Genomic DNA, 24,360 nt, shown 5'->3' on the forward strand with positions numbered 1-24,360 from the left:
ACTACCGACTATGTTTACTGTAAGCAGAACGGTATTTTGAGGTTGCAAAATTTTATTTAATTCTGCGGTACTTCTTGTTCCTAAATTTTATATTATAACAGTAATTCATGCTTTATTTTACTGATATTAATTAATTATATTCAATTATAATAATTAATCTACTTGAAATTATTAAATTTTATCAGCACAAACTATAGCAAGCTCAAAAATTTCGATCCTGACTTTTTTTCTATGTAAAAAGTGACATGCCACAGACTAAATAATTCGAGAATGCATGGTAATCTTCCAATAGATGGGAAACTACAGTTAAAAAAATACATTTCACAGCTTGCATCTACATCCGCCAGGGTGCGCTGGAATTGTTTTTACATAAACTGTAGCTTCAAGAGGATAGTTTGCTATAAAAAATGCAGCCAACGCGAGATTTAAGTTGGTACCAATTGTAAATTTTTATTATAATTACAAAAAATACTAAAATCCGAACAAAAACAGTTTTACTGTAAAAAAAAATCGCGCCAAGTCCACGTTCATAAGACTATTAAGAAAAAAAAATTTCTTATTTCTTTACAAAAAGATATAAAATAAAAAAATTAAAAAATCCAAGCAACCTATATGATTGTATTTGATTTTCGGAAATTAAAAAAAATTTTATTGTAAATTTGAAAATTAAAAAAAAAATTTTTAAGTCCTAGTCAATAGATTTTACGAATTTCATTAAAAGTAAAATATTTTGCAACCACGCACACTAAATACGTTCCAAAATTTTTTTTTTAATTTTCAAATTTACAATAAAATTTTTTTTAATTTCCGAAAATCAAATACAATCATATCGGTTACTTGGATTTTTTAATTTTTTTATTTTATATCTTTTTGTAAAGAAATAAGAAATTTTTTTTTCTTAATAGTCTTATGAACGTTGACTTGACGCGATTTTTTTTTGCAGTGAAACTGTTTTTGTTTGGATCGATGAATAATTTTATATGAAAAATGAAAATTGAGCTAAATTTTCAATGTAATTTTGGTTTTTTTAACACTATAACTCTCGAAAAACAAAATTAAATGAACTGATTCTTTTTTCATTCGATTAGGATAGCCAATTGCAAGAGCTGATATGAAAATCATGACTCAATAATTATTCGTTTAATTTTAGATAGAAGATTTCTATTATAATTTTCTCCTAATTTTTATTCTTCAGGCTGCCATATGTGATATTATATTTTTGTGAGTATAGTTTTTATAAATCCGATATGCGCATGCGTTTCTTTTATTTGTATTGCACGCCTCATAAGCAAAGTGGATGAGATTGTGCTCTACACTCTCCTTATAAAAATCAAGCGATTTCTTGAAGTAAAATTGTCTCTATTTATTTTCTATCGCACTTGTAGAACAATATTTACGTATAAATGTAATGGAAAAATACTAGATTCAACATGACATTTTTGAAAGACATTTTGCTTTCTAAATAAATAAAAAAAATGTTTAAAAAAATTATTCCGTGGATGATTTAAAACTAAATCCTTTCGAAGATCACGGTCTAATTCAATGTAGTTTATTTATAATTAGCAAAAAACTAAAAATCCACTAACCGTTTGTATATCTATACCTATGTAAATAAGGTTCGTTTACAATACATGCACAGTACCTTTCTTTTTTGGGCGGACAATGGCGCGAAAAATTTAAAAGTATTTTTTGTATTTTATTTCAATCAATTTTCTTATAGAAAATGAGATTATGAGGCGTGCACTTTTGGATTTTCCAAATTTTTTATGATTGCGGGATCATTTAAATTAAGCAAAAATAAATGGTAAGGAAATTTAATTGCTATTTTTAAATTCTGCATCGTATAGGTCTTTTTTATTCCAATTGAGGTTCAATTTATGATAACTGAAAAATCGCAAAAAAAAATATTCAAGTTTTTAATGAAAAGTTGCATAGATAAGCGTTAATTTGAATAATTCGGATATGATGTGATCAAAATTTTTAAAATAATTAAAAACATATCAATTATATATTTAGATTTTTATTATTAATTCATAAATTTCATTCTCAAAATGAACTATACCGTTACAATTCATTACAATTATGGAAACAAATTTTTAAAAAATCATCAAATCAATAATTGTGTTTTATAGATCATTATCATTTAAAATTATTCTCATCAATTTATTTATATTTATATCTATATTTATAAATACATACATATATAATCAAAACAATATTTACGTATACTCTTTTAACAATTCTCTATATTAAATATATTTTTTTTTCAGCCTACGTTAAATGAATTAATATATTTCTTCTATTAAATAATTATACATAAGTACACAATTATGGAAAAAAATGTCTAACAGAAGAAAATCTATTTGTTTAATTAAGAATCGATGCGCACATATAAAAATGAGTTGTAAAGTACTCATGATATAATAATAATTATTAATTAACAAATAAAAATTCAATAATTTCAATAATTATTTTCTAACATTTGATTTCATTTTATTTATTCATTATTTCATTATTAATCATTACTTATCGTACAATTAATATTAATCATCATTATCAATCTTCATGTTTAAGCATTAAATTGTCCGTTAATTAATTTACACATATTTATTTATATTTATGTAGTTTTAATTGCGCTGCAAACAAAACGAGTAACTTAAAATATGGTAATTGTTAAAAAAAAAGAAACAACTATCTGTGCTGTTAATTTTAAAAAAAAATTTCATTTGTTGGTAATAATAATAAGTAATGTAATTATAATCATTAAGTGGTTGGTTAGTAAGTAACGAACCCTAAAATGCAAATTCTAAATAAATAAAAACAAAGAATATAATATTCTCGAAAAATAACGGTCTAACTGTCTAGAAATATTAATACTTTGTTTGTCAATTTGGATTTTAAATACTAAATGATTTAATTATTCATTGAAATAGTCAAGTCAAAAGGGACTCGAGAATAAATAATATTTATTGATAATAATTATTAGAGTGGTTGTTACTCGAATTACTTCATTTTTTTATGCTTTTAAATCGAACTTCAAAAAAAAATTTTCAATTAATATTTCAGACTTGAGAACTTTTAATTTTTCGTCCCCATATCATCAATATCTGATTGGGTTCACATGATTTTTTTTTCTATAAGATGTAATCGGTTACAATCGTATTTTTGCCGTATATCATCACATATAAACAATATATAGTCATATATGAACAATATCTGATGCTCTATGACAGCATAAGATCATACATAACTAATATCTGATAATAATTCATAATATAAAACCATATATGATCGTTATCTGATGCTAAATGATAACATATGATCATATATGAATCATGTCGGATATTATATGATAACCTATATTCATATGTGATCAATATTTAAGGCTATATGATAGCATACGATCATATATGATCAAATCTGATGCCCTATGACAGCACAAGATCATATATAACTAATATCTGATGTTAATTAATGATATAAAACCATATATGATCGTTATCTGAAGCTAACATATGATTATATATAAATGGTGTCAGATGTATGATAACCTATGATCATATGTGATCAATATTTAAGGCTATATGATAGCATACGATCATATATGAACAATATCTAATGCCTTATGATAGCATTAGATCATATATAATTAATGTCTGATGCTAATTGATGATAAAAAACCGTATATGACCAATATCTGGTGGTATATGATTGTATATGAACAATATCTGGTAACATCTGATTGTATATGATCACATACATACAATATTGGATGCTTTATTATATTATGTGATGTTATATTAACAACATCTGATGTTATATGATGACATATGATCAAGATATAAGACTATACGATAATATAAGGTAAAAGCCCCTGTATATGATCATGTACCAGTATATGATCACTCCGTGTATTTGTATATCTATATTCGCAAATATAGGTATACAAATACATGGAGTGATCATATACTGGTACATGATCATATATTGGGGCTTTTACCTTACTATCATATATTATGGCGAAATGGCAAATAGGAAAACGTAAAATTTTCCAATGATCAGATGTGATTATATATGACATATATTAGTCATACTTTCAATCAACCGAATATTCCAAATCAAAAAATTGATTACAGCACCATAATTTAAGTAACAACCCTCTAAAACGGCAGCATTGACTTCAATAAAAAAATGAAATTAAATGCTCATAGTCCTGTGTCATACTATCAGCACAATTAACCTCAGTATAAAACCCTTTGACCAAACAAAGGCCATCAGCTTATCTCAAGATGGCAGCACATCCATCTCCAATACACTCTGCCCTCTTCTGAGATCCTCGCTTTTGTTGACCCTTTCCGAATTTCCCTCCCTAATTTTCTGGTAAATCGCTGACTGGTTTCTGGGTAACGTCGCTATCGGATTTATCGACGTAAGCGTGCCGAGCGGGTTGTCTCTTCCAATTCCGTTCTCAGACTCCGAGTTGTGTCGTCTTTTACCATCACCACCACCATATCCAGTCCCATTTCTATTCACTAGCTTCTTAGGAATATCCTTGAGCTCTTCATTTTCACAGCAAGACACAATTTGCATTGACACTGTATTCCTGTCATTAACCAAGCTAGTCGGATTGAGTGTAACCTCTCTTGCTGACCCAAACTTATTTCCCATTGTCAGTGATCTCTTTCCTCCTCCAAGGAACCCTTTTGCAGGTGTCAATGGAACATTTTCCGGAACGAGTTTCTCGATCTTGATTTCAGTGACCGTATTCCGTCTGATCAAATCCGGAACCGCCGCAGCGTCAGGAGTTGGTGGTTCCTGGGTCAATGGTGGCCACTTGGTGTTCCTGGCCATGTCTCGCTCCAGTGCCAGAAACTTACGCTTGGACTTGTCCAAGTTGTGCCAACGATACCGAAGCTTTTCCGAGATCAGATAGTCTATCACCAGATGCTCCACCAGCAGCGCTATCACCAGATTGGCCGCTCCATACAGCACCAGCCTCACCCTGAAGGACATCTCTGGCGGCATCTTTAGCTCAAACTGGGTCTCCAGCCATTGGAACGGACAGATCGCCAGGTAACTGGAGAACAACGACAGCAAAATGAACGAGGCTAGAAGACCGTGATTAGTGAAGATGTTCTTCCGATAAGGATGTCCTTTAGAAAAAGTAGCTGCCAGAATGATATACTGCATCGAGCTGATGATAAAGAGCGTGTAGTTTTCATAGCAGGACACATCATCTTTGTCTTCGATCTTCTCGACGTTGAAGGGCTCGTACCACACGTTCTGCTTGAGATTACAGTAGCTTAGCACCTGGAAAATCGTAACGATAATCATTTGGCTGGCGATGCTCAGGATCGACGACGTGCTGACCAAACTAGTCAGTGGTGGATCCTTCACCAGCGGTCCGTCGTAGGCCGCCGTCCTGGGCAGGAAGAACGCGAAGATCGATATGATCAGCAGGTCAATATACAGAAACTCAAAATCCGTCAGGTTGGAGTCAATCTCGTAAAGAATCATCACTGAAACAAACTGCGTCAAAGAGTAGGCAGCCATGTACTTGAAGATCCCGAAAGAAGTAACCAAAGCAGCCCGGCCTTCGCGGATCACAGATTGGAGGCAAGAGATGTTGGTCTCCCGACTGGTGAACGGGGAAGCCACTGAAGATTCCGTGTCAGACAGAGATATTCCAGTGTGGGCAGCCTTAAGCGCACCACAATCATTAGCACCATCTCCAACCATTGCGACATAGTATCCCAAGCCTTGCAATTCCTGGACCAGCTGCTGTTTCTGGTCTGGAGACATCCGAGCATAGATAGCTCCCCGAGTCGCGATCTTTGGGATCAACTCAGGATGAAACTGTTTCAAGATCGCCCAGGTCTTGCCAGTTACTGCAAACACGTACTTGTTGTTCTTGTGGTAGTCATCTAGATAAGCGTTGTCTGGACGAACGAAGGACCGGCTCTCGATCTCCAAAGAAACAATACTGTTCAGATCCGTTATCTCGCTGATGCTTGATGGAATTGGAGAGACGTCACTACGGGAAAAGTAGACCTGAGACTGCTGGCCAATTTGAACTGCAGTCACCTGAATCACTGGCATATCGGACTTGATCATCTCACAATCCCGAGCGACTGACAGCGCAGTGAGGATGTTGTCCCCGGTGACCATCACTGTTTTTATGCAAGCACGGTTCAGCTCTTCAATTACGGGAGTGGTTTCCAGCTTGAGACGGTTTTCCAGTACTACGAAGCCCAAGAAATTCAACTCGGATTCTGCAGACTCCCGACTTAGCCGATGGACCTTTGCGTAGGTCAGCTTGTTCAGCGGCTTGTGCCCAATCGCTATCACCCGGTAGCCTTCAGAAGTGTACTCTTGGAGGACAGACGCAAAGTCTGCTGGGATTGACTCTGGAATCGAGAGGGACTGGATCATCTCGGGACTCCCTTTGCAGTAAAGATCGTAGTGATTGGCGCCCAACGTTCTTGTGATGACACTCATTCGCTGCAAGCTGGACGTAAAAGGGAACTGCCTGATGATCCCGATCTCCAGGCCCTGCTCCGCTAACTCTGCATCAGAAGCCGCCAGGTTGTTCAAGGACATGTTTTCGACCTCGGAGTTAGCGATAGAATTCTGGTGAGCCGGCGAAATTCCGGGCAAAGAGAACTGGTTGAGCAGCTTTGAGTCCTTGGGTGGACGAACGATATTGGGGAACATCATGGAGAACTTGGTGTTGTCGGAGACGTCGGGTTCTTCGAGGCTCCAGCCAGTAGACTCGAACATCTTGAGGTCCAAGGGGTCTCCAACCCGGTTGCCGTCGATGATGGTGATTTCATGGCAGGTGACCATCCCGAACAAGAGTTCCGTGGCTGGTAGGCTGACGATATTCTTGACAGGGACAAGGAACTTCCTGTCAGTTGATGGGACGACGCCCCACATGTCGAGGCCGTCTTCAGTAAGGGTCCCAGTCTTGTCGAAGCAGATGCAGTCGATGGACCCGGAGACGTTGATCGCCCTTGGACTTGTGCAGTAGATCCTGCGCTTCTCCAGGCGGCTTTGGGCGACCAACCGACCTACCGTCATGGCAGCGGGCAGAGCTGGTGGAACTACTATGGTGATGAGGTCCAGAGCTTCTAGGATAATGTCTCGAGTAGGCAATCCACGAAGGGACTTGGAGATAGCGGTGTAGATGGCACCCACTACCGCGATACAGGCGAGGATCTCGACGAACTTGTAGGAGTCCTGCTCAAACTTGAAGTCAACTGGCGGGGGGTACATTATTGACCTGACTAGCTCTCCCTTACTGGTGGTGAATCCAGTTCTGATGACCACGGCTAGGACTTTCTCGCCCCCGAAGTACCGGGTCTGGATGACCTTGGTGCCGCAGAAGAGGGTGTGTCTTGCATGTTCTTTGGTGTCGTAGGTCAGCTCTGAAGAGGAGGGGATCGGGGTTTTGGTCACTGGGACTGACTCGCCGGTGAGCATGGATTCGTTTAGGATGCAGGTTCCAGTGAGCAGAACTGCGTCACAGGGCATCAGGCAACCGTGGGGAGGGATCACAAGGATGTCGCCGGGGACTAGACGCTCGGAAGTTATGGAATCTGCTTTACCAGTAGTGCGGTCTCGCATCACTGTCGCGACGTCTGATGAGTGGACTGTTGAGCTGAGCTTCTCTTGGTTCTATAATCGAAGGTTAGAATTGAGTTGAAAGTGTTTCTTTGTATCCTTGGAGGTATAAATACTCCGAAGAGTTAAATTTATCGAGTTATTAACTTACCCGACGGGTTTGGACTACTGCCATCGTTATACCGAAGCAAGACATTGACATGATTGCTAGTCCGTAGTAGTAGTAATCGTCAGCGATCCACAGGCAGAAGCTGAACAATTGGAAGACGTAAAATGGATTCAGCGCTTCGAGGCACAGCAAATGGAGGAAGCTTTTCAGAGGGATTTTTATCTCGTTGTTGCCGTAAACGCTTCGCCTGTAATTTCCGCCCTTGCAGTTAATTTTTGAGACCAGGATAAATAAAATTAGTTGAATTTTTTATTTCTCACCTGAGGAATTGCTCCTGAGAACTCAGTCCCGGCATTTGGTGCAACGTAGACGTAGAAACGCCGAAATCTAGCCCGGCAAGCTTAAGAAACTCCCCGCGTTCGGTGTCCCAGATGTAAACAAGTTTCTTGCATGTAAACATCAAGATGGAGGACACCTGTCTAAAATGGCCGCTGTGCAAGTGGACCGACAGTTTAAGGGAGTCGTCGATAGTGGTCACTCCGGCTAGGTCTGTCGAATTCACGCTGCCTGATCCGGTCCACGATTCGTCGATCAGCGTTTCGCTGTCCAGCGCGTTCTTCCTGAAAGTTTTTGGTTTTAGAATAAAATAGAGGTTTGAGGGTAGATAGAGGGAGTAAGGTTAGGTTCTTACGATACGTCAGCAGCAGTTAGAGTTTTGACTCGTTTGACGTAGTAGTACGCGTGTTTCCCCAGGAACCGCTCCACAAGCAGCACGGTGTCCGCTTCCTCCAGCGGACATTTTGAGTGAGTCGCGCGCAACATCCAGTGTGGTACCCAGTGGAACACTAGCCGCAGGAGACCTCCAGTTGCTATTATTAGAATCCAGGTTATTATTGTGAAAATTTTGCTTCTGCGGTATCTGAAATTAAAGTTTTTATTGGGGGGGTGAATTTTATTGAAAAATTCTATTTTCTAAGTATTACTACACAGAAAAAAAGTAAATGCGAATCAAGAATATAATTTTTCTTTATACCTCGGTCGAAAGTACGCATCTTTTGCACCTATTTCGATGCAGAAAGTTAAAGATTCGTGCATTGGTAAAGCTACACATTCGCTCTCTATAACAGCGGGAGCATAAAATGCTTTCGTTATCGCGACTGACATTAGTCATTTGTTACTAACTATGTTTGGTTTACGCTGATCATTTACGATTGATAGTACAATACAACTTGGTTATATTTCTTTATTTCTTCTACATGAAATATTTTATGTATAAATGGAGATATAGATAAAGATATAACTGCCGTAAGAGTGAGTAGATCATCCGATGTAACTTATAACCAGGTTGTACTGTACTAAGATTCAGTTTGACAGTGACGTGTGTAAAGTGGATCAACTTTATTTAATTAATGAATTATTTAGAAAAATGTACGCAGTAACAACTATTTAATTTAATTTTTATTAATTATTGTTAATTTTCAGATAATATGCTCGTTTTTTTTTTTTTTATTTTTAACCGAGAATAATCTTTATTATGTTTGTTGAATTCAAGAAATTTCAGTTTTATTTAATCTAAAAATTTTTCAAAAAAAATGTTTGTTAATTATTTTCCATTTGATTTTACATTAATTTTTTTTTATTTGATGCCTGCCCCTCGACCAGCAGCACTCGCTTCGCTCGTGCCGCCAATGTCGGGGGAAGGCATCAATTTTTTTTCGATGCAGTACATTAAATATTTTGCGTACTTTCGACCGGCTATAAGGAAACATAGTATACACTACACGGGCAGAAGTTTGAGAGTTCTGAACTGCGCGCCGTGATGCCCTCGGCTACGCCTCGGGCATCATGGCGCGCAGTGCAGAAATCTCAAACTTTCTGCCCTAATAGTGTAATATACTATTAATTTTTTTGCTATAATAACAATTAACGAAATTATGGTAGCTGCAAGTTAAGGGATGATGCAACGTTATAGTTCAAAATTCTTCAATGAAAATTCGATGAAAACAATACTCAAGAATTATTTTTGAACAGTTGCATTTTTTTTCTATTACAGTTATAAAATAATGTAAATTTTTTTGCAAAAAAATTAGGAAAACGGTTGACCCTGAAGGCCATCCCTGAAACTTCCCTCTAATTCCGTACCTGAGCGCTTAAAATGGCATTTATATGTCGTTTTGAGCTCTTCGAGCTCAAAAAGATAACTTTTCTATGCTTTTGAGCTCTTCAAGCTCAAAAGTTTGATAGAAGGTTGATAAAACACTATTTTTTGAGTTTTCAAACCACAATAACTTTTGAACGAATTAACCGATTTTCACGTGGTTGGCAGCATTCGACGCAGTTTTTAAAGCCTTATGAAAAATCTTTAAGTTTGAACTGATCGAACTAGAAATTTCGGAGTAATTTCGAAAAAATTACTTTTTTGGGTTTTCTTTCCTGCCCGATATCTCTCGAACGAATCAACCGATTTTGACCGGATTAGCGGCGATCAACGAGGTTTTTTGAGGTTAAGAGCTGATTAGTTTTTGAAGTTGATCTATAAAGCCGTTCGAAAGTTATTCCAAAAAAACCAATTTTGAAAAAAATTTTTTTTACAGTTTTTTTTTAGATTTTTCGAAATCTATCGGTGCGAATCGATCCAAATTGTATTCAAAATCTAAGTTTGGACAAACCCTTTCGAATTGCACCAACCGCGATCGAATCGGTCGAGCCATTCAAAAGTTATGAGAGGTTTACATACTTACACACATACATACATACAGACATAGTGACACCCTCGCGGGGATAGTCAGGGAAGCTTCCTGTGACCCTCAAACGTCGCGATCTGATGAAAACTCGATTTTTGTAAAACGGGGTAAAACCAATAACTTCCCGATTTTTGAAAATCTGAGATTTTCTTAGCGGGACGTTAAAAATATAAAAATTGACAAAATTTTTATTTAAAATATTTAAAAATGTTTATTTTTAGATTTCTTATGAAAAAAAATCAGGTGACCGTGAAACTAAACAATTACTGAAAAAATAATCTATTGTTTGTAATTAATAAGATTGTTTAATCTACTGATTATTGCAATTTCAATATCTATACAATGTATACATTTTTTTCAATGTCAAGATTATTATAAACCAGCAAAGAATACGCAATCGTAATCTGAAAAACTACATTGCGAATTGTGAATGGTAAAAATAACTGAAAACTTGGAGGATAAATTTAAATATTCTTCGTTTATATACATTATTTTAATAACAATCGCAATTATTTATTGTTATCATCAGCACTTACGTGATAAATTTTTTTTTATTCCAGTAATATATTGAATTACGAAAGAAACGTGAGTAAACCGCCAAAGAATTACAATGTCGATACGATACAAAACAATTTACATATTATTATTTTATATTTCTGGATTACTTGTGCGTCATAATGAGATTTGAGTTACATTTTTAAAAAATTCGATTTTTTTGCTTTTTTATTGAGTATTATATCGAAGATATTTCCTTCAAATTTTCGGTCAATTTAGTTAATAATTTTCCAAATATTTAACAATTACCCAAGTGAATTGAGACACCCAAATTGTTAAAAAAACTTTAAAAAAAAACTATACTATAAAACAACAATCTTGCTTAATTTCCTTAAAATTTTGTATTTTTTGTAATATTGTATATTATTACTCAGAAGCGTTGCAAAAAGTTAAAATTTTTTCTTTTAATTAACATTTTCAACATCATACTTAATATGACTTGTATCAACTTATACTCAGAACTTTCCCGACTCTACGACAGTGTCGTATCAAAGATGTACACGGAAAAAAAATTAACTTAATTCAAGAGAAAAATTCTTGAACCAAGACGTTTTCTAATAAAATATTCTAATTAAATCCCCGGCTCGAAATTTTCTCGCCGGAGTCCAGGGTCTTAAACAGGGATTGCATCAAAAATAACAAATTATAAACAAAACACTTCATTTTAAATAAATCAAGAAAAAGGAAACCTCTTTATTGGCCTGATCATGTTAATAAACAATATAAACAATATAAGCAAATTAAACAGTATAAACAATACATTAGAAACTCTTTTCACACATATTCGCGGTTCAAAGTTAATAACGCGGTTCAAAATCAATAAACAATCTAAACAATATAAGTAATATATACTAATACAATAGAACATTCTATCCAAACATACACGACAGTATTCGCGGATCAAACTCAAAAACGCGGTCTACAAAGCAAAAACTTATTCCCCAATAACACCTCCTCCTCCTTACAGGGCGACTAACCGTCAACCCTGAGGGCCCTAAACTCTACCCTGAGAGCAAGTGGAGAGTATCCTCCTCGCTCCCACCTACACGGCTTATGATCACCTACCGTACCTCGGCTGAAGGCCTCGGCACGGGGAGTCGCACTTTCATCCGGTTGGTCCCCGATACTTACCTGGGCCTTGTTCAGATTCCAGGTAGAGTATGATCTTCTAGAATTACTTGGTGAAGAGTATTTAACCGAGTAATTCTCCCGAGAAAGAATTGCTTATCAAATTTATTTTCAAAACGGAACTTAAGATATTTTTGATATTACTTTACAAACGAGAAATCTTTGCTCTGTCGAGGCTCGCGCAAGCTCATCAATCGTCGAAAATTTTCTAAGTTTTTATTTTCCAAACACAATTCTTTAAAATAATAATCGTCATTTCTTTCATTATCTATCCATTCGTCGCTTTCCCATACTAAATCTTGCTTGGGACTTAGAAAATATTCGCTTACCTAAATTATTTCTCACAAAATAATAATCGTCATTTCTTTCATTCTCTTTCCATTCGTCGCTTTCCCATACTAAATCTCGCTCGGGACTTAGAATAATTTGCCAGTCTTTTAAATTCTTTCACAATGATTTTCTTTTGCTCGCTAAACTTGCTCGGCTTTAAATAATTTCTCACACTCTTCAAATTTTCTAATTTAATCAAAACTTTCAGTAACAATAATATAATATAACTAACTAAATAAATACAATAATTAAATAATAATCACCGCAATAATAACAATAATTGTTTCTATTAATTTTTAAGTAATTAATAAAAATAAACTAAAATACTCAAATACAAAAAGTAAAATCTAGGTGAAGGGTAATTGTCTTGAATCAAGACGAAAAATTTTTGAATCAAGTAAAATTTCCTTAAATCAAGAATTTTTCTACTCAAATCAAGAATATTAAGTTCTTCAAAATTATATACTTGATTTAAGAACATTTTTTTTTCTGTGTATCTTTTAAATCACTTTGAATTGAATCTATATAAATAAAAATAAAATGCCGCATGTATGTCCACGCATCACTTGAGAACGGCTGGACCGATTGAGCTAAAATTTTTTTTGTTATCGTCAGAATTGTTAGGAGAAGGTTTGTATGCAAAAAAATTCTTAAAAAATTTTCCCCCAAAGGGGATTGCGGGAGCGTTAACAATGAATTATTCCGGTTTTTGAACTATAGCTTCTGTAGTTCCCAAATTTGGTAGGAATCTTTTGTAAGAGATATAGAAATAATCTATGAACGAATTTTACGATAGCTCGCTCCATAGGGAGTTGCGGGGGTGGATATTGACAATGAAAATTTTTAACTTTCAAATTGTAGATCCTACAGACGTCAAATTTAGGTGGAGTCTTTCATATGTGATGCGGAAATGATCTAAGAGCGGATTTTACAACCCACCCCTAGTAAGGATTACGGGGGTGGGTGTTAGAATGTTAAGTTTTCATTTTCAAACTGTAACTTCTACAGACTCCAAATTTAGTAGGAATCTTCGTTTATGATGTTAAGTTCAGCTAAGAGTGGATTTCATCAAATTCTAACCTTAAAAGGGATTGCGGGGGCGTTAGCCATGAAAATTTCTCATTTCCAATCGATAGTTTTTATGGACTCGAAGTTTTGTTGGAATCTTTTATTTACAATGTAGACATCATCTCGAATAGGATCTTACGAAATTCTTCCCCCGCATAGGAGTGCGGAAGTGATAATTGTCAAAAAATTCATATTCTTCAAATACAGTTCCTACAGATATAAAATTTAAAGAATCTCAAGAGATACAGGAAATTACAGGGATGGCCTTCAAGGTCAACCGATTTAAATATTTTTCTTAGTCAATGATTAGATTTCAACCAAAAACGAATTTCGTGATAATTCAATTGATATGTAGGTTGTGTCAGAGTGGTGAGTAGAATGTAAGAAATATTTTTGTTCATAAACTAGGACTTTTTGAGACATGAAATTAAGGACATATCTATTAAACTTCAATAACATTTAATAAAAATTTCCTTAGAATAATCGTCTCTTTGGCAGCGGGGAAAAAGTCATTGTAAGGTTTTCAAAACTTAACATGACATGTAGTTATTCAGTCAACGGACTAAGAATTTTTTATACATGTTATTTTTGCTAATCACATAACTAATTAATTGATTTTATGATTGCGGAAATGTAACGGTTGAAAATGAATGCATTTTTCAAACACTTGATTATTAATTTCAAGCCGATTAATAAAATCTATTTATCTATTATCAGTTTGTCAGTGCGTAAGAACTTTTTGATTGTTATTGTTTCAAAATACCAAGGAGAAGACAACCTGACTAAGGTCATGCCAGTTAATGAGATGTGGGACGAGCTATCTCATGTTCAAACCGCACTGACGATCATAAATAAATCGCCAGGCCAGTCGTTGAAAATTTACGGAATCAAATCGGAGTTTCCCTATTTCTTGCATGGGAAATTATACGTCCTGTGTTCGTGAATCGGAAAACCATCATCTTTATATATTTACGCACCGCAAAAAAAGATAAAAAATGTAGTCCATCAAAAAGCTTTAAATTGATTAAGTGTATAACTATGTTGCATTGAATATAAATAAGAATTTTGTATTAAATTTTGACTATACTTTTCACAAATATATGTAGGTGATACGAAGTTCACCGGGTCGTCTAGTAAATAAATATAAATACTTTAAAAAAGTCATTTCATTCAAAATTATAATAAAATTCATAGTTTTTGCGTTATAAAATTTGAAAAATAATAGAAAAAGAAAAACTTGTAACTCTCAAAACTATATTTTCAAATTTGGTGATCACTCTCATTCAAAAACTGTTCTTAGAATTTTAAAGAACAAAAAGCAAATACTTTACCCAAGGATTTATTTTTTTTTAATGTCAATTTATTCAACAATAAAGTTTTACTCTTTTTTACAAAATTCACGAGTAAACTATTAGACGCTGTTATTTTCTCAATTCCCAAAACAACAAATAAAGCTTCGATCTTCGTCCTAAATTTACTATTAATCTAATGATTATTTTTGTTCTATTGATTTTTAATTAACTAATAGAGAGATGATAGACACCTTGAAGCACTAATTTAGGAAACTGGCTCCGATAAAAATGGCGATAACTTTGTTCACAATAAATATTTTCGTTCAAATCTTTGTTCACTCAATTTGAACTACAACATAATAACTCGATATAACTAATTTTACAAAATAACTATTAATTGGCTTAAAAAAACAAAAAATTATTAAAAATTCTCATTTTTTTATACCTTTGACTAACTATTTAATTTCTATATTATACTAAAAAAAAAAAAAAAAAATTAACTTGAATCAAGACAAAAAATTAAATGAATCAAAATTTCTGTTTTAAAATTTTTCTACTTAAATCAAGACGATAAAGTTCTTCAAAATTTTTTTAAATATTTTTAATTGGCGTAAAAAAAAAAATATTAAAAATTCTCATTTTTTCATTCTTCTTATTTCCAAATTTCTTATATTTAAATAATCTACACTGAAAAAAAAGTTTTTTTCCACCCAGGAAATTTTTCCCTCCAGTAAAAAAAACTGGTATTCCTGTCTGGATAATTCCAAAGTTTTTTTCCTACACTAAAAAGTATATTAGTTTTTAAAAAACTCGGTTTCTTCTTAGCAAAATACCAAAATGATGTCTTTATAATACTGTGGATCTTTTTTATTATAATTAACAAATTAATAATTATTAATTTAGCAATTATAATTAAATTAAGAAAAATGAAATTAATTATAATTAAATTTAAGAAAATTTAATTAATCATAATAATTCAATTTAAAAAAAATTAAATTAATTATTAATTAAATCATTGAAAAATTGAATTTTTAATTACGTAAATCCCATTTGAGCAATTTTTTTCGTACCCAAGGATCCATCTAAATTATGATATCAATTGTAATACAGCTAGGTAATTTTTCAATAAATTATAAATCAGCACAACTTTTCAATGATTTAAGCAAACGAAAAATACCAGTTTTTTTTATATATTAAGAAACGTATATTGGATAAAAATATTTTGTATTCTAGGTGGAAAAAAACTTTTTTTCCAGTGTAATAATTTATTTAACATTAAAAGAAAAAAAATTACCCATAAATCTCCATCTGGTCCTCTTGCCCCGGATTAATATAATCCACCCCATTTTTAAGCTGAAGGAGTCCGTTTCCCCTGGTACCTGTAAAAAAAAACCCTTGAGTATTTCCTTTACGTTCCAAAATAAAAAAAAATCACCCCAAAGTAATCTTACCCTCTAACAACTCTTTTTTTTGCTCAACCTGAGGGTCGACATTTTCCGTAGGTGTACGGTTGCTTAAAGTATTGTACGCGTTTCGCGCGAAGCTCAAATTGAGCTTATTCGGTGTAGCCGGCATTGTTAAAAATGACTACTTAAAATTTTGGCAATAGACTTACAAGCTAATTATTAAATTTAATAAATTCTACCCGCTTATTGTTACATACAACAGTTACAATTACATCAATAATAATAATAACTAATGCATAACAACCTTAAACAATAAAAAGCTACCCATCGGCACAATTGTCCATATTATCTTAACCTAACGATAACAATAATAAAAACAAAAATAATAATAATCTATGGCACTGTATCCACAATCACTCGGATTGACAAAATAAAAAAAAAAGGAAAACAACAGGGAAGCGCAGCCCCTTCTGCTACCGACACCGGTGTCCCGCCATCTTTGGTTGTCCCTTCATAATAGTCCTGATCAAGTCCCGGATTCAGCCGGAAAACTGTTAATCACCAGAGACATCGGAGATCAAGACCAAAGTCCTTACTAATAAATCAAAATAATTTTATTTTATTTATTACACAAAAAATTCTATAAAATAATCTCACGGCAAGTGCTATCGCGCCGTCCTAATGTCGCTTTTTTCGTGTCAGTCTCCAGGATCGGTAAGCTTGAGCCACCCAAATCGTGGTGTTATCACGGCCTGAGCCTCCTGGATCATTCCAAATCCACCCTTGGATTCGCTCAATCCAACCCGGGTTCTTAGCTCCAAAGATTTTTTAATTGAAGCAAAAGCTTCCGAGCCTGAGGTCACAGATCCAGGTGCTTTTAATAATTCAATCCCTCGGTGCTCCCTTTCTCGCAAATACATTACGGGTTGTGAAGATACTCTATATACCGCGAACGGCAATTTTTAATATTTTTTTCCAACTAATCAAGATTATCTTGCTTGAGATAAGGCATCACCTGACACGTTTGCAATTAGAGTATTAATTATAATAATATAAGTAGCTAATTATTAAATCTTTGATAAGTCCTTAAGAGTTTATTAAAATGAATGTTACGTCACTTTTAGTTATTTTTGCTTAGACTTTGCGATCAGATTCACCCTCATCGGGACTTCTAAGCACTGAAAATACCTTGCAATTATTCATACCCAATATTTTATGCATGATTTACTGTTTTATTTATAAAACACTCCACTTAATTTTAAATTTATTTTATTTTTCTCTAAACCACACTACAAAAGTTTTAACAACTTGGTTTAATTAATTGTCTAAGCAATCACCAATGAGCAATACTCGAGTACCACCGAAACGCTGATTCAACAATTCTGAAAATATATATATATGAAAAATAAGATGGCGGAAATTATAGGCGCGCGCGTGTCTTTATTTTTGATGCTCCTTATTGAATTAACGGAATTAACTACTCAAATTAATAATTTTGGTTGTGATTAAATGTCGAACTTGGAAGTAAATATTGCAATCACTATTTTACAGAAATACATACCGAGGAGTAGTGATAATATTTTTAAGCATGCGCAGGAGAGCTCAGGGCCGTAGGAGGAAAAAATTCTGTGCTTTGAACGTATCAGAGAAATATAATTGAGAATTGAGGGAAGAAATGCGGAAAATATTTAAATTTTAGATAGGAGGATGGAGGGCGTGGAGTAAGAAGGGAGTTTGAGGAGAAACAAGTGAAGGAGAAGGGGAAAATTTTTGAGAAAGAGCGGGCATTTACAAAGAGTGGCACGAGACTGGAAATGGCGAGCACGAGGCAGACAATGGACGATCGGTGACGTAGTTTTACGGGTGGGGGAAGGGTTTTGTGTGTGTATAATACGAGGATAAGTGTTACGGCAGATGGTGACTCACTGTGGGTGCATGCAAGATTGTATTTATAGTTACGCTTCCATTGACGCTATTGGATAAGAAGTGCATCAGATATTTGGTTGTTCCCGCTATTTTTAATTCTAAGGTTTATTGATGTTGTTGAGTAGGATGTTATTAAAAAAATTTATGATTAATTTCTGATGATTTTAATAAAAATAAGTGGATAACATAGCAATTTGATAAATCCCTGTACACAAAAAACAAATTTCTTGCGCCAAGAAAATTTTTAGGAAAACGAAAGTTATTTTGGAGCAAGAAAAGAATTTTCTTGGCTCAAGAAACTTTGACTTCATTCAGAAAATTTTCAACCTTCGTTAATATTTTCTTAAGCCAAGAAAATTTACACTTCAGTCAAAAATTTTTTTTTTCAGTGTGGGGTATTTTTGGTAATTAATGTCATGCCCAGAAGTGGTTCTCTGATAATTTTTTTGCGATACGTTGACCAAAAAAATAACCACCGGTAATTTTAATTTACCGATGATTTTTTTGAAGGATTTTTTATCTTGTATTTAGTTGATCTGATGACTGGATTATATTGAAGGGAATATTTGTGTCAATAGCAATTTGCAGTGATTATTTATGGATTTGATAAATTTAAAAAATGTCAATTAATTTTTGTAGAGTCACAAAAAATTTAGAAAAATTAATCAAAAACAAGTTTCTGGTTGACTTTTTTATAGTATTTTGCTAAAAATTTTTCAGGTTGGATATCTAGTTTTTTTTACTTTTTAAGTGTTCATATTATTATTTTTCTGTAAAATAAAATAGTTTAGTTATAATTATAGATATATATTTTTTGAATGGAATTATTAATAAATTATTGATGAATTTAATAAAAACAAGTGGAAAACAGCAATTTGATAAATCCCTGGGGTATTTTTGGTAATTAATACCCAAAAATGGTTCTCTGATTATTTTTCTACGATCCGTTGACCAAAAAAATGACCCCCGGTAATTAAAAAGACAACCGCGGGTGTTTGCAGCTCCAAACAACCGGAAAGTCGTTTATTATTTGAAAAGTATTATTAAAAGTTTATTTTATTCGTCCGGTGGGGTGACTGCTAAAGCAAAAATGAATTAAGAACTCGGATAAATAACCTGGACAAATAATCGAACCTATGATAATTAAAAGCTAAATAATATTCAAAATCGGTGGTCGAGACTCAACTTAGATGGTTTAAATATAATTACCAAAGCTTTTTGCGCTCTCCAAAGGCATTCAATCCATCGAGTTTTATTATTTATTGTAATCATCGAAATAACATTCCTCGGGATAATTATTTATCTTCGGTTGTCGATTAAACAACCTCATTTAGATAATGACTGACAAGTATCTGCCTTTTTTATTTTATTTACCACTGAGCTACGTTCATAAAACTTTCGTTCCCACTTTCCTCCTGCCTTCAATATTGTTTAACAAATATCTAAATAAACAATAGAGTCTAGCTGGAAATTCTATCAACACAGAAATTTTAAACATTCTTTAATTTAACGCATTATTAAATTACACCGACAAATCCTGGAGATTTTATTTGGGAAATCTACGCTGTCTAGTTATAGTCAAGTTTCTACCTTCCAGTTTTATAAATTACCACACTCAATTAGTTACTCAACTCATCTGTGTACAACCAATTCATTTGAATTTAAAATCATCTGTTCAGTTCTCCGTTTCACTTAAATTCATGACGTCTTACCAAATTTACCAAACAAATTACTCATCGCTTTACTGTCCATTGGCAAATAACCTTCAATTAAAATAAATAAATTTCTCCCTCCAAAAAGTTATCATTAACAGAAGTAATAATTATTTAGCAATGATAAATTTTTTTATCTAAATTCTCAAAATTTTATTATTATCGTTATCATATAATTTGTAATATTTTATAAAATTTTTTTTTGTAGCAGAAAAATGTACTTATTGAACATTAAATTGTAGAAAATTAATTAAATATTGACATTATTTAAATTAAACCATTTATCTTCTTCCAATAAATAATGGCTTATGTTTATTGAGCACTAGTTGAGTGTTACAAAATAATTCTTTATTACCCGCTTAGTTTCTTACTACATTGTTAAAATGATTCTACCAATTTTTATTATTTTCCTACGAGACTATCTTATCTATTATTCTTTAATGAGCCGAGAATTTATTGAACTCAATTAACTCCAAAGTGTCTATTACAATATATGTTCATAGGAATATATAGACGACTATCTTCAACACATACTAATTCACAATGTACAATATATTTATATACTTTACACAATAAATATGATTATCATCGTAAGTAAAATAAATAATTATTTTATTAATAAATTCTATAAAATTATCAGGAATTTATAAATCATGATTGTAAAATTTGAAGATTTTTAATTTTACAATAATTAGAAAAAATTTGAATTTGAAATTTGACAATTTTTATAATTGCAAGCTCAAAAATTGTTAGATAAATTATTTGATAAGAATGTTGACCAAAAAATTTTAATGACGCAAATAATTCAACATAAATTAAGATTAAATATTTGACAACAATTTTTATTTAAGGTTCAATAATTAGAATAAAAATTTTTAAGGAAAATTTTTACCAAAAATTTTTTATTAATAACGCGGTAAAATAATTAAATAATTAAAATAAAAAATAAGACACATTATTTAGCAACTGTTAGAAAAAATTTGATAATTGGAACAAAAAATTTTAGAAAATTAAAATATTCACGTTGAGTAAATTCTCCAATAATTGTAACTCAATACTAAAAAATTTGGACATTTGGAATAAAATTAAAAAAAAAAATTAGGAAAACGGTTGACCCTAAAGGCCATCCCTGTAACTTCCCGCTAATTTTGTTAATACCTGGCCGCTTTTTTTGAGCTCCTCGAGCTCAAAAATACATTCTGTGTGTTGTTTTGAGCTTGCCGAGCTCAAAAAGATACCTTTTCTATGCTTTTGAGCTCTTTGAGCTCAAAAGTCTAATAGAAGTTTCATATTAGAACACTATTTTTTGAATTTCCAATCCGCAATAACTTTTGAATGAATGAACCGATTTTTACGCGGTTGACGGCATTCTACACAGTTTTTTAAGCCTCATAAAGAATTTCTAAGTTTCAATTGGTCAAACGAGAAATTCCGGAGTCGCTCCGAAAAAACACTTTTGTCGGTTTTCTTTCGTTCACGATATCTCTCGAACGAATCAACCGATTTTGACCAGATTAGCAGCGATCGACGTGGTTTTTCAAGTTTGAGAGCTGATTAGTTTTTGGAATCGATCGGTAGAGCCGTTTAAAAGTGATTCCAAAAAAACCACTTCTGAAAAAATTTTTTTTCCTATTTTTTTTTTATTTCTCCAAATTTCCCAAAATCTATAGGTCCAAATCGGTTCAAATTAACAGGAAATCTAACTTTGCTGAAGCCCTTTCAAATGGTACCAACCGCGATGAAATCGGTTCAACCGTTCAAAAGTTATGAGAGATTTACATACACACACACACACACACACACACACACACACACACACACACACACACACACACACACACACACACACACACACACACACACACACACACACACACACACACACACACACACACATAGTGACACCCTCGCGGGAATAGTCAGGAAAGCTTCCTAGGACCTCAAAACGTCGAGATCTGATGAAAACCCGATTTTCGAAAAACGGGGTAAAACCAATAACTTCCCGATTTTTGAAAATTTTCAATTTTCTTAGCGGGAAGTTAAAAATATTTTATAGGAATAAATTGAATTGAGAAAAAAAATCACGAATTTTATACAAAAATTTTAATAAACAGAACACATGCGCAACAATTTAAATAAAAAAAAATAAATTAATTGAATGTTTAAATTCACGAAATTATGTCGCATGTTACAACAATAAAAAATTTAAAACAAAGAAAAATAATAAAAGTCTTACCGTCCATAATATCCATATCGTAAGTTAAAAAAACCACTCAAGAGCTGAAATTTAGTCAACAATTCGTATATCACAGTCTAAAAATTCTTTTGTCACCATAAATTCATTACAACAAACAACTTGTTAACCAATTTATCACGAGCAATTAATTTACCACTCAATAAATAAAAAGAAGATATATTTCACTTCCATTCCCGGCGGTACGGCATCGGCATATTGTATATTAAATAATTGCCGAAAATCCGTTCGCCATTATGGAAATCACATGTTAAAAATTAAATGTTTAACGTGCCACACGATATAGTTCATCAAGTGTCAGCACGCAACTGATTAGACTTTTATTCAACTAAGCAGAGGCCCCCCTAATAAATATAATATACAATATATACTCACAAAACCTCTATCTTTCTACTTAATGGAAGTATTTACTTATATTTTACACACATATTAAATTTAGTATTACAAAATATATGTATAGGTATATATAATATACATTATTGAAATTATTTTTCATGACTTTGTCTTATCAGATTATACTTGGCTTATCTTATTTAAAATTTTTTTTTAATTTTCATTGGATTTTTTTTTAAATTACCGAAAAAAAAATCTATAAACACTTATTTATACTAAGTAGAGGCAAAATCCAGTTACTGGAGTGAAAGTTAGTAGAACTGCGTATTAACATTTTTTTTTTTTAAGAAAAAAAATTTATGAAAGTAAAAAAAGGGTGTAATAAGTATACGGAGATAATAAATAATTAATTATATTATTGAGATAATGATAAAATTAAAGACAAGATTAATAATTTTTAAAAATGAAGTTCTCAAAAAATTTTTTTTTTTAATTACAATTGATAATTATCGACTATTTTTTTGACATCATTTTGTTTCAAATTAAATTTCAGATAATTGAAAGCCGTCTACACAGAAAAAAAATTAACTTGATTCATAAAAAAAATTCTTGAAACAAGAGTATAATTTTGAAGAGGATCATTGTCTTGAATCAAAACGAAAAATTCTTGAATTAAGTAAAATTTCCTTAAATCAAGAAAAATTTTCTTAAATCAAGAATTTTTCTACTCAAACCAAGAATATTGAGCTCTTCAAAAATATATACTTGATTCAAGAACATTTGCATGCCTTAAGCGCGAAGCGCTCAGGTATGCTCTACTCTCGCCTAAAAATCGTGATTTCGATTAAAACGTGATTTTCATAATTTAAACGAAAAAAATTATGGATAAAAAGCATATTGAAATAAATAATAGTAACTACAGAACACGTTAAAAACATTTTCTTATCGATTAAATAAGATTTCTCAGAAAAAACTCGTTTTTCTGATGAATAAAATGAATAAGAGCGTGGTATTCGAGGGAGCTATGGGCTTGACAACACCAAGTTTATCAAAACCCTTGTGAAAATTGCGTGTCAAAATAATTCCGTTTCTATACAGTTAATTTTTTTCGATTGTCCGTTCGGTGACTTTTTCTACGATTTCGGCAGCCATATATATTATTTTTCATAAACAGAATTGAAATAACTAATAAACAAGCAGAAACTATACATACATGATGGTATAATTACTAACTGTTTTATCATCTGTTAAAATTTTTCTTTAGTTCGACCTACAGAGGGGATAATACTACTCGCGGGAAAATTCAAATTAAAAACGAATAATTTTTGTTATGATCTAAATAATTTATGTATGACATGAGTGCTTCAGGCATGCTCATTTGGATTTTCCAAACTTTTTTTTCTGTGTAGACATCCGAAAGAGCGCTCTCTGGCGAAAGCGTCATTAACTACTAAACAGGTAAGAGCGACTTAAAATTTCGTTCGGTATTTTTTTTTATAGAAATTAAACGTGCGAGTAAGGAAAAATTTTTTTATTTTATTGATAAAAATATACTTATACAATTTTTAATTATAAAGCAGAAAAAAAATTAATGCAATAAATATTATATAATATTTTAGTTAAATAATTTTTTTTCTTAATTTAACATTCTAAATCCGAGAAATTCTTAACTTTCCCGTCAAAATATTTTCGAAATGGGTTGATGTGTTCATTATTTCTGATATTGACATATTTTTTACAAATATTGGTTTATTAGTTAATTAAATTTAAATCCAATTAGAGGTAAGCTGCGTAGAAGGGTCAAAAAAGTGATTTTTATTTCAAGACTTATTATCTTAAACTGAAACGTCTTGTAAGGAGAAGATTCAGCAATCATGCGC

The 24,360-nt window shown here is 32.5% G+C and overlaps 1 protein-coding gene across 2 annotated transcripts; it reads right to left on the reverse strand.

The window, feature by feature from the left end:
- Positions 1-3,933: 3,933 nt before the first annotated feature.
- Positions 3,934-22,449, reverse strand: LOC123269297 (polyamine-transporting ATPase 13A3-like). Of its 2 annotated transcripts, none has more exons than XM_044734897.1 (6): positions 22,130-22,449; positions 16,144-16,228; positions 8,424-8,651; positions 8,053-8,352; positions 7,775-7,979; positions 3,934-7,677 (listed from the first exon to the last, which is right to left on the reverse strand). In XM_044734897.1, exons 1-6 carry the CDS (start codon positions 22,143-22,145, stop codon positions 4,285-4,287), a joined length of 4,227 nt encoding a protein of 1,408 aa, XP_044590832.1. In that variant the 5' UTR covers positions 22,146-22,449; the 3' UTR covers positions 3,934-4,284. The 2 variants fall into 2 exon arrangements, with proteins under 2 accessions (XP_044590832.1, XP_044590831.1); XM_044734896.1 differs by lacking the exon at positions 22,130-22,449 and adding an exon at positions 16,301-17,837.
- Positions 22,450-24,360: the final 1,911 nt, after the last annotated feature.

This window comes from Cotesia glomerata, linkage group LG7 (genome assembly GCF_020080835.1).
Source record: "Cotesia glomerata isolate CgM1 linkage group LG7, MPM_Cglom_v2.3, whole genome shotgun sequence".
NCBI classification, from domain to species: domain Eukaryota; kingdom Metazoa; phylum Arthropoda; class Insecta; order Hymenoptera; family Braconidae; genus Cotesia; species Cotesia glomerata.

Coding starts and splice junctions, on each gene's coding strand:
- LOC123269297 (XM_044734896.1), bottom strand. CDS start 16,424: ATGCCGGCTACACCGAATAAGCTCAATTTGAGCTTCGCGCGAAACGCG. Junction 16,229..16,300: donor AAAAAAAGAGTTGTTAGAGG/GTAAGATTACTT, acceptor TTTTTTTTACAG/GTACCAGGGGAAACGGACTC. Junction 7,980..8,052: donor TCTCAGGAGCAATTCCTCAG/GTGAGAAATAAA, acceptor CGGAAATTACAG/GCGAAGCGTTTACGGCAACA.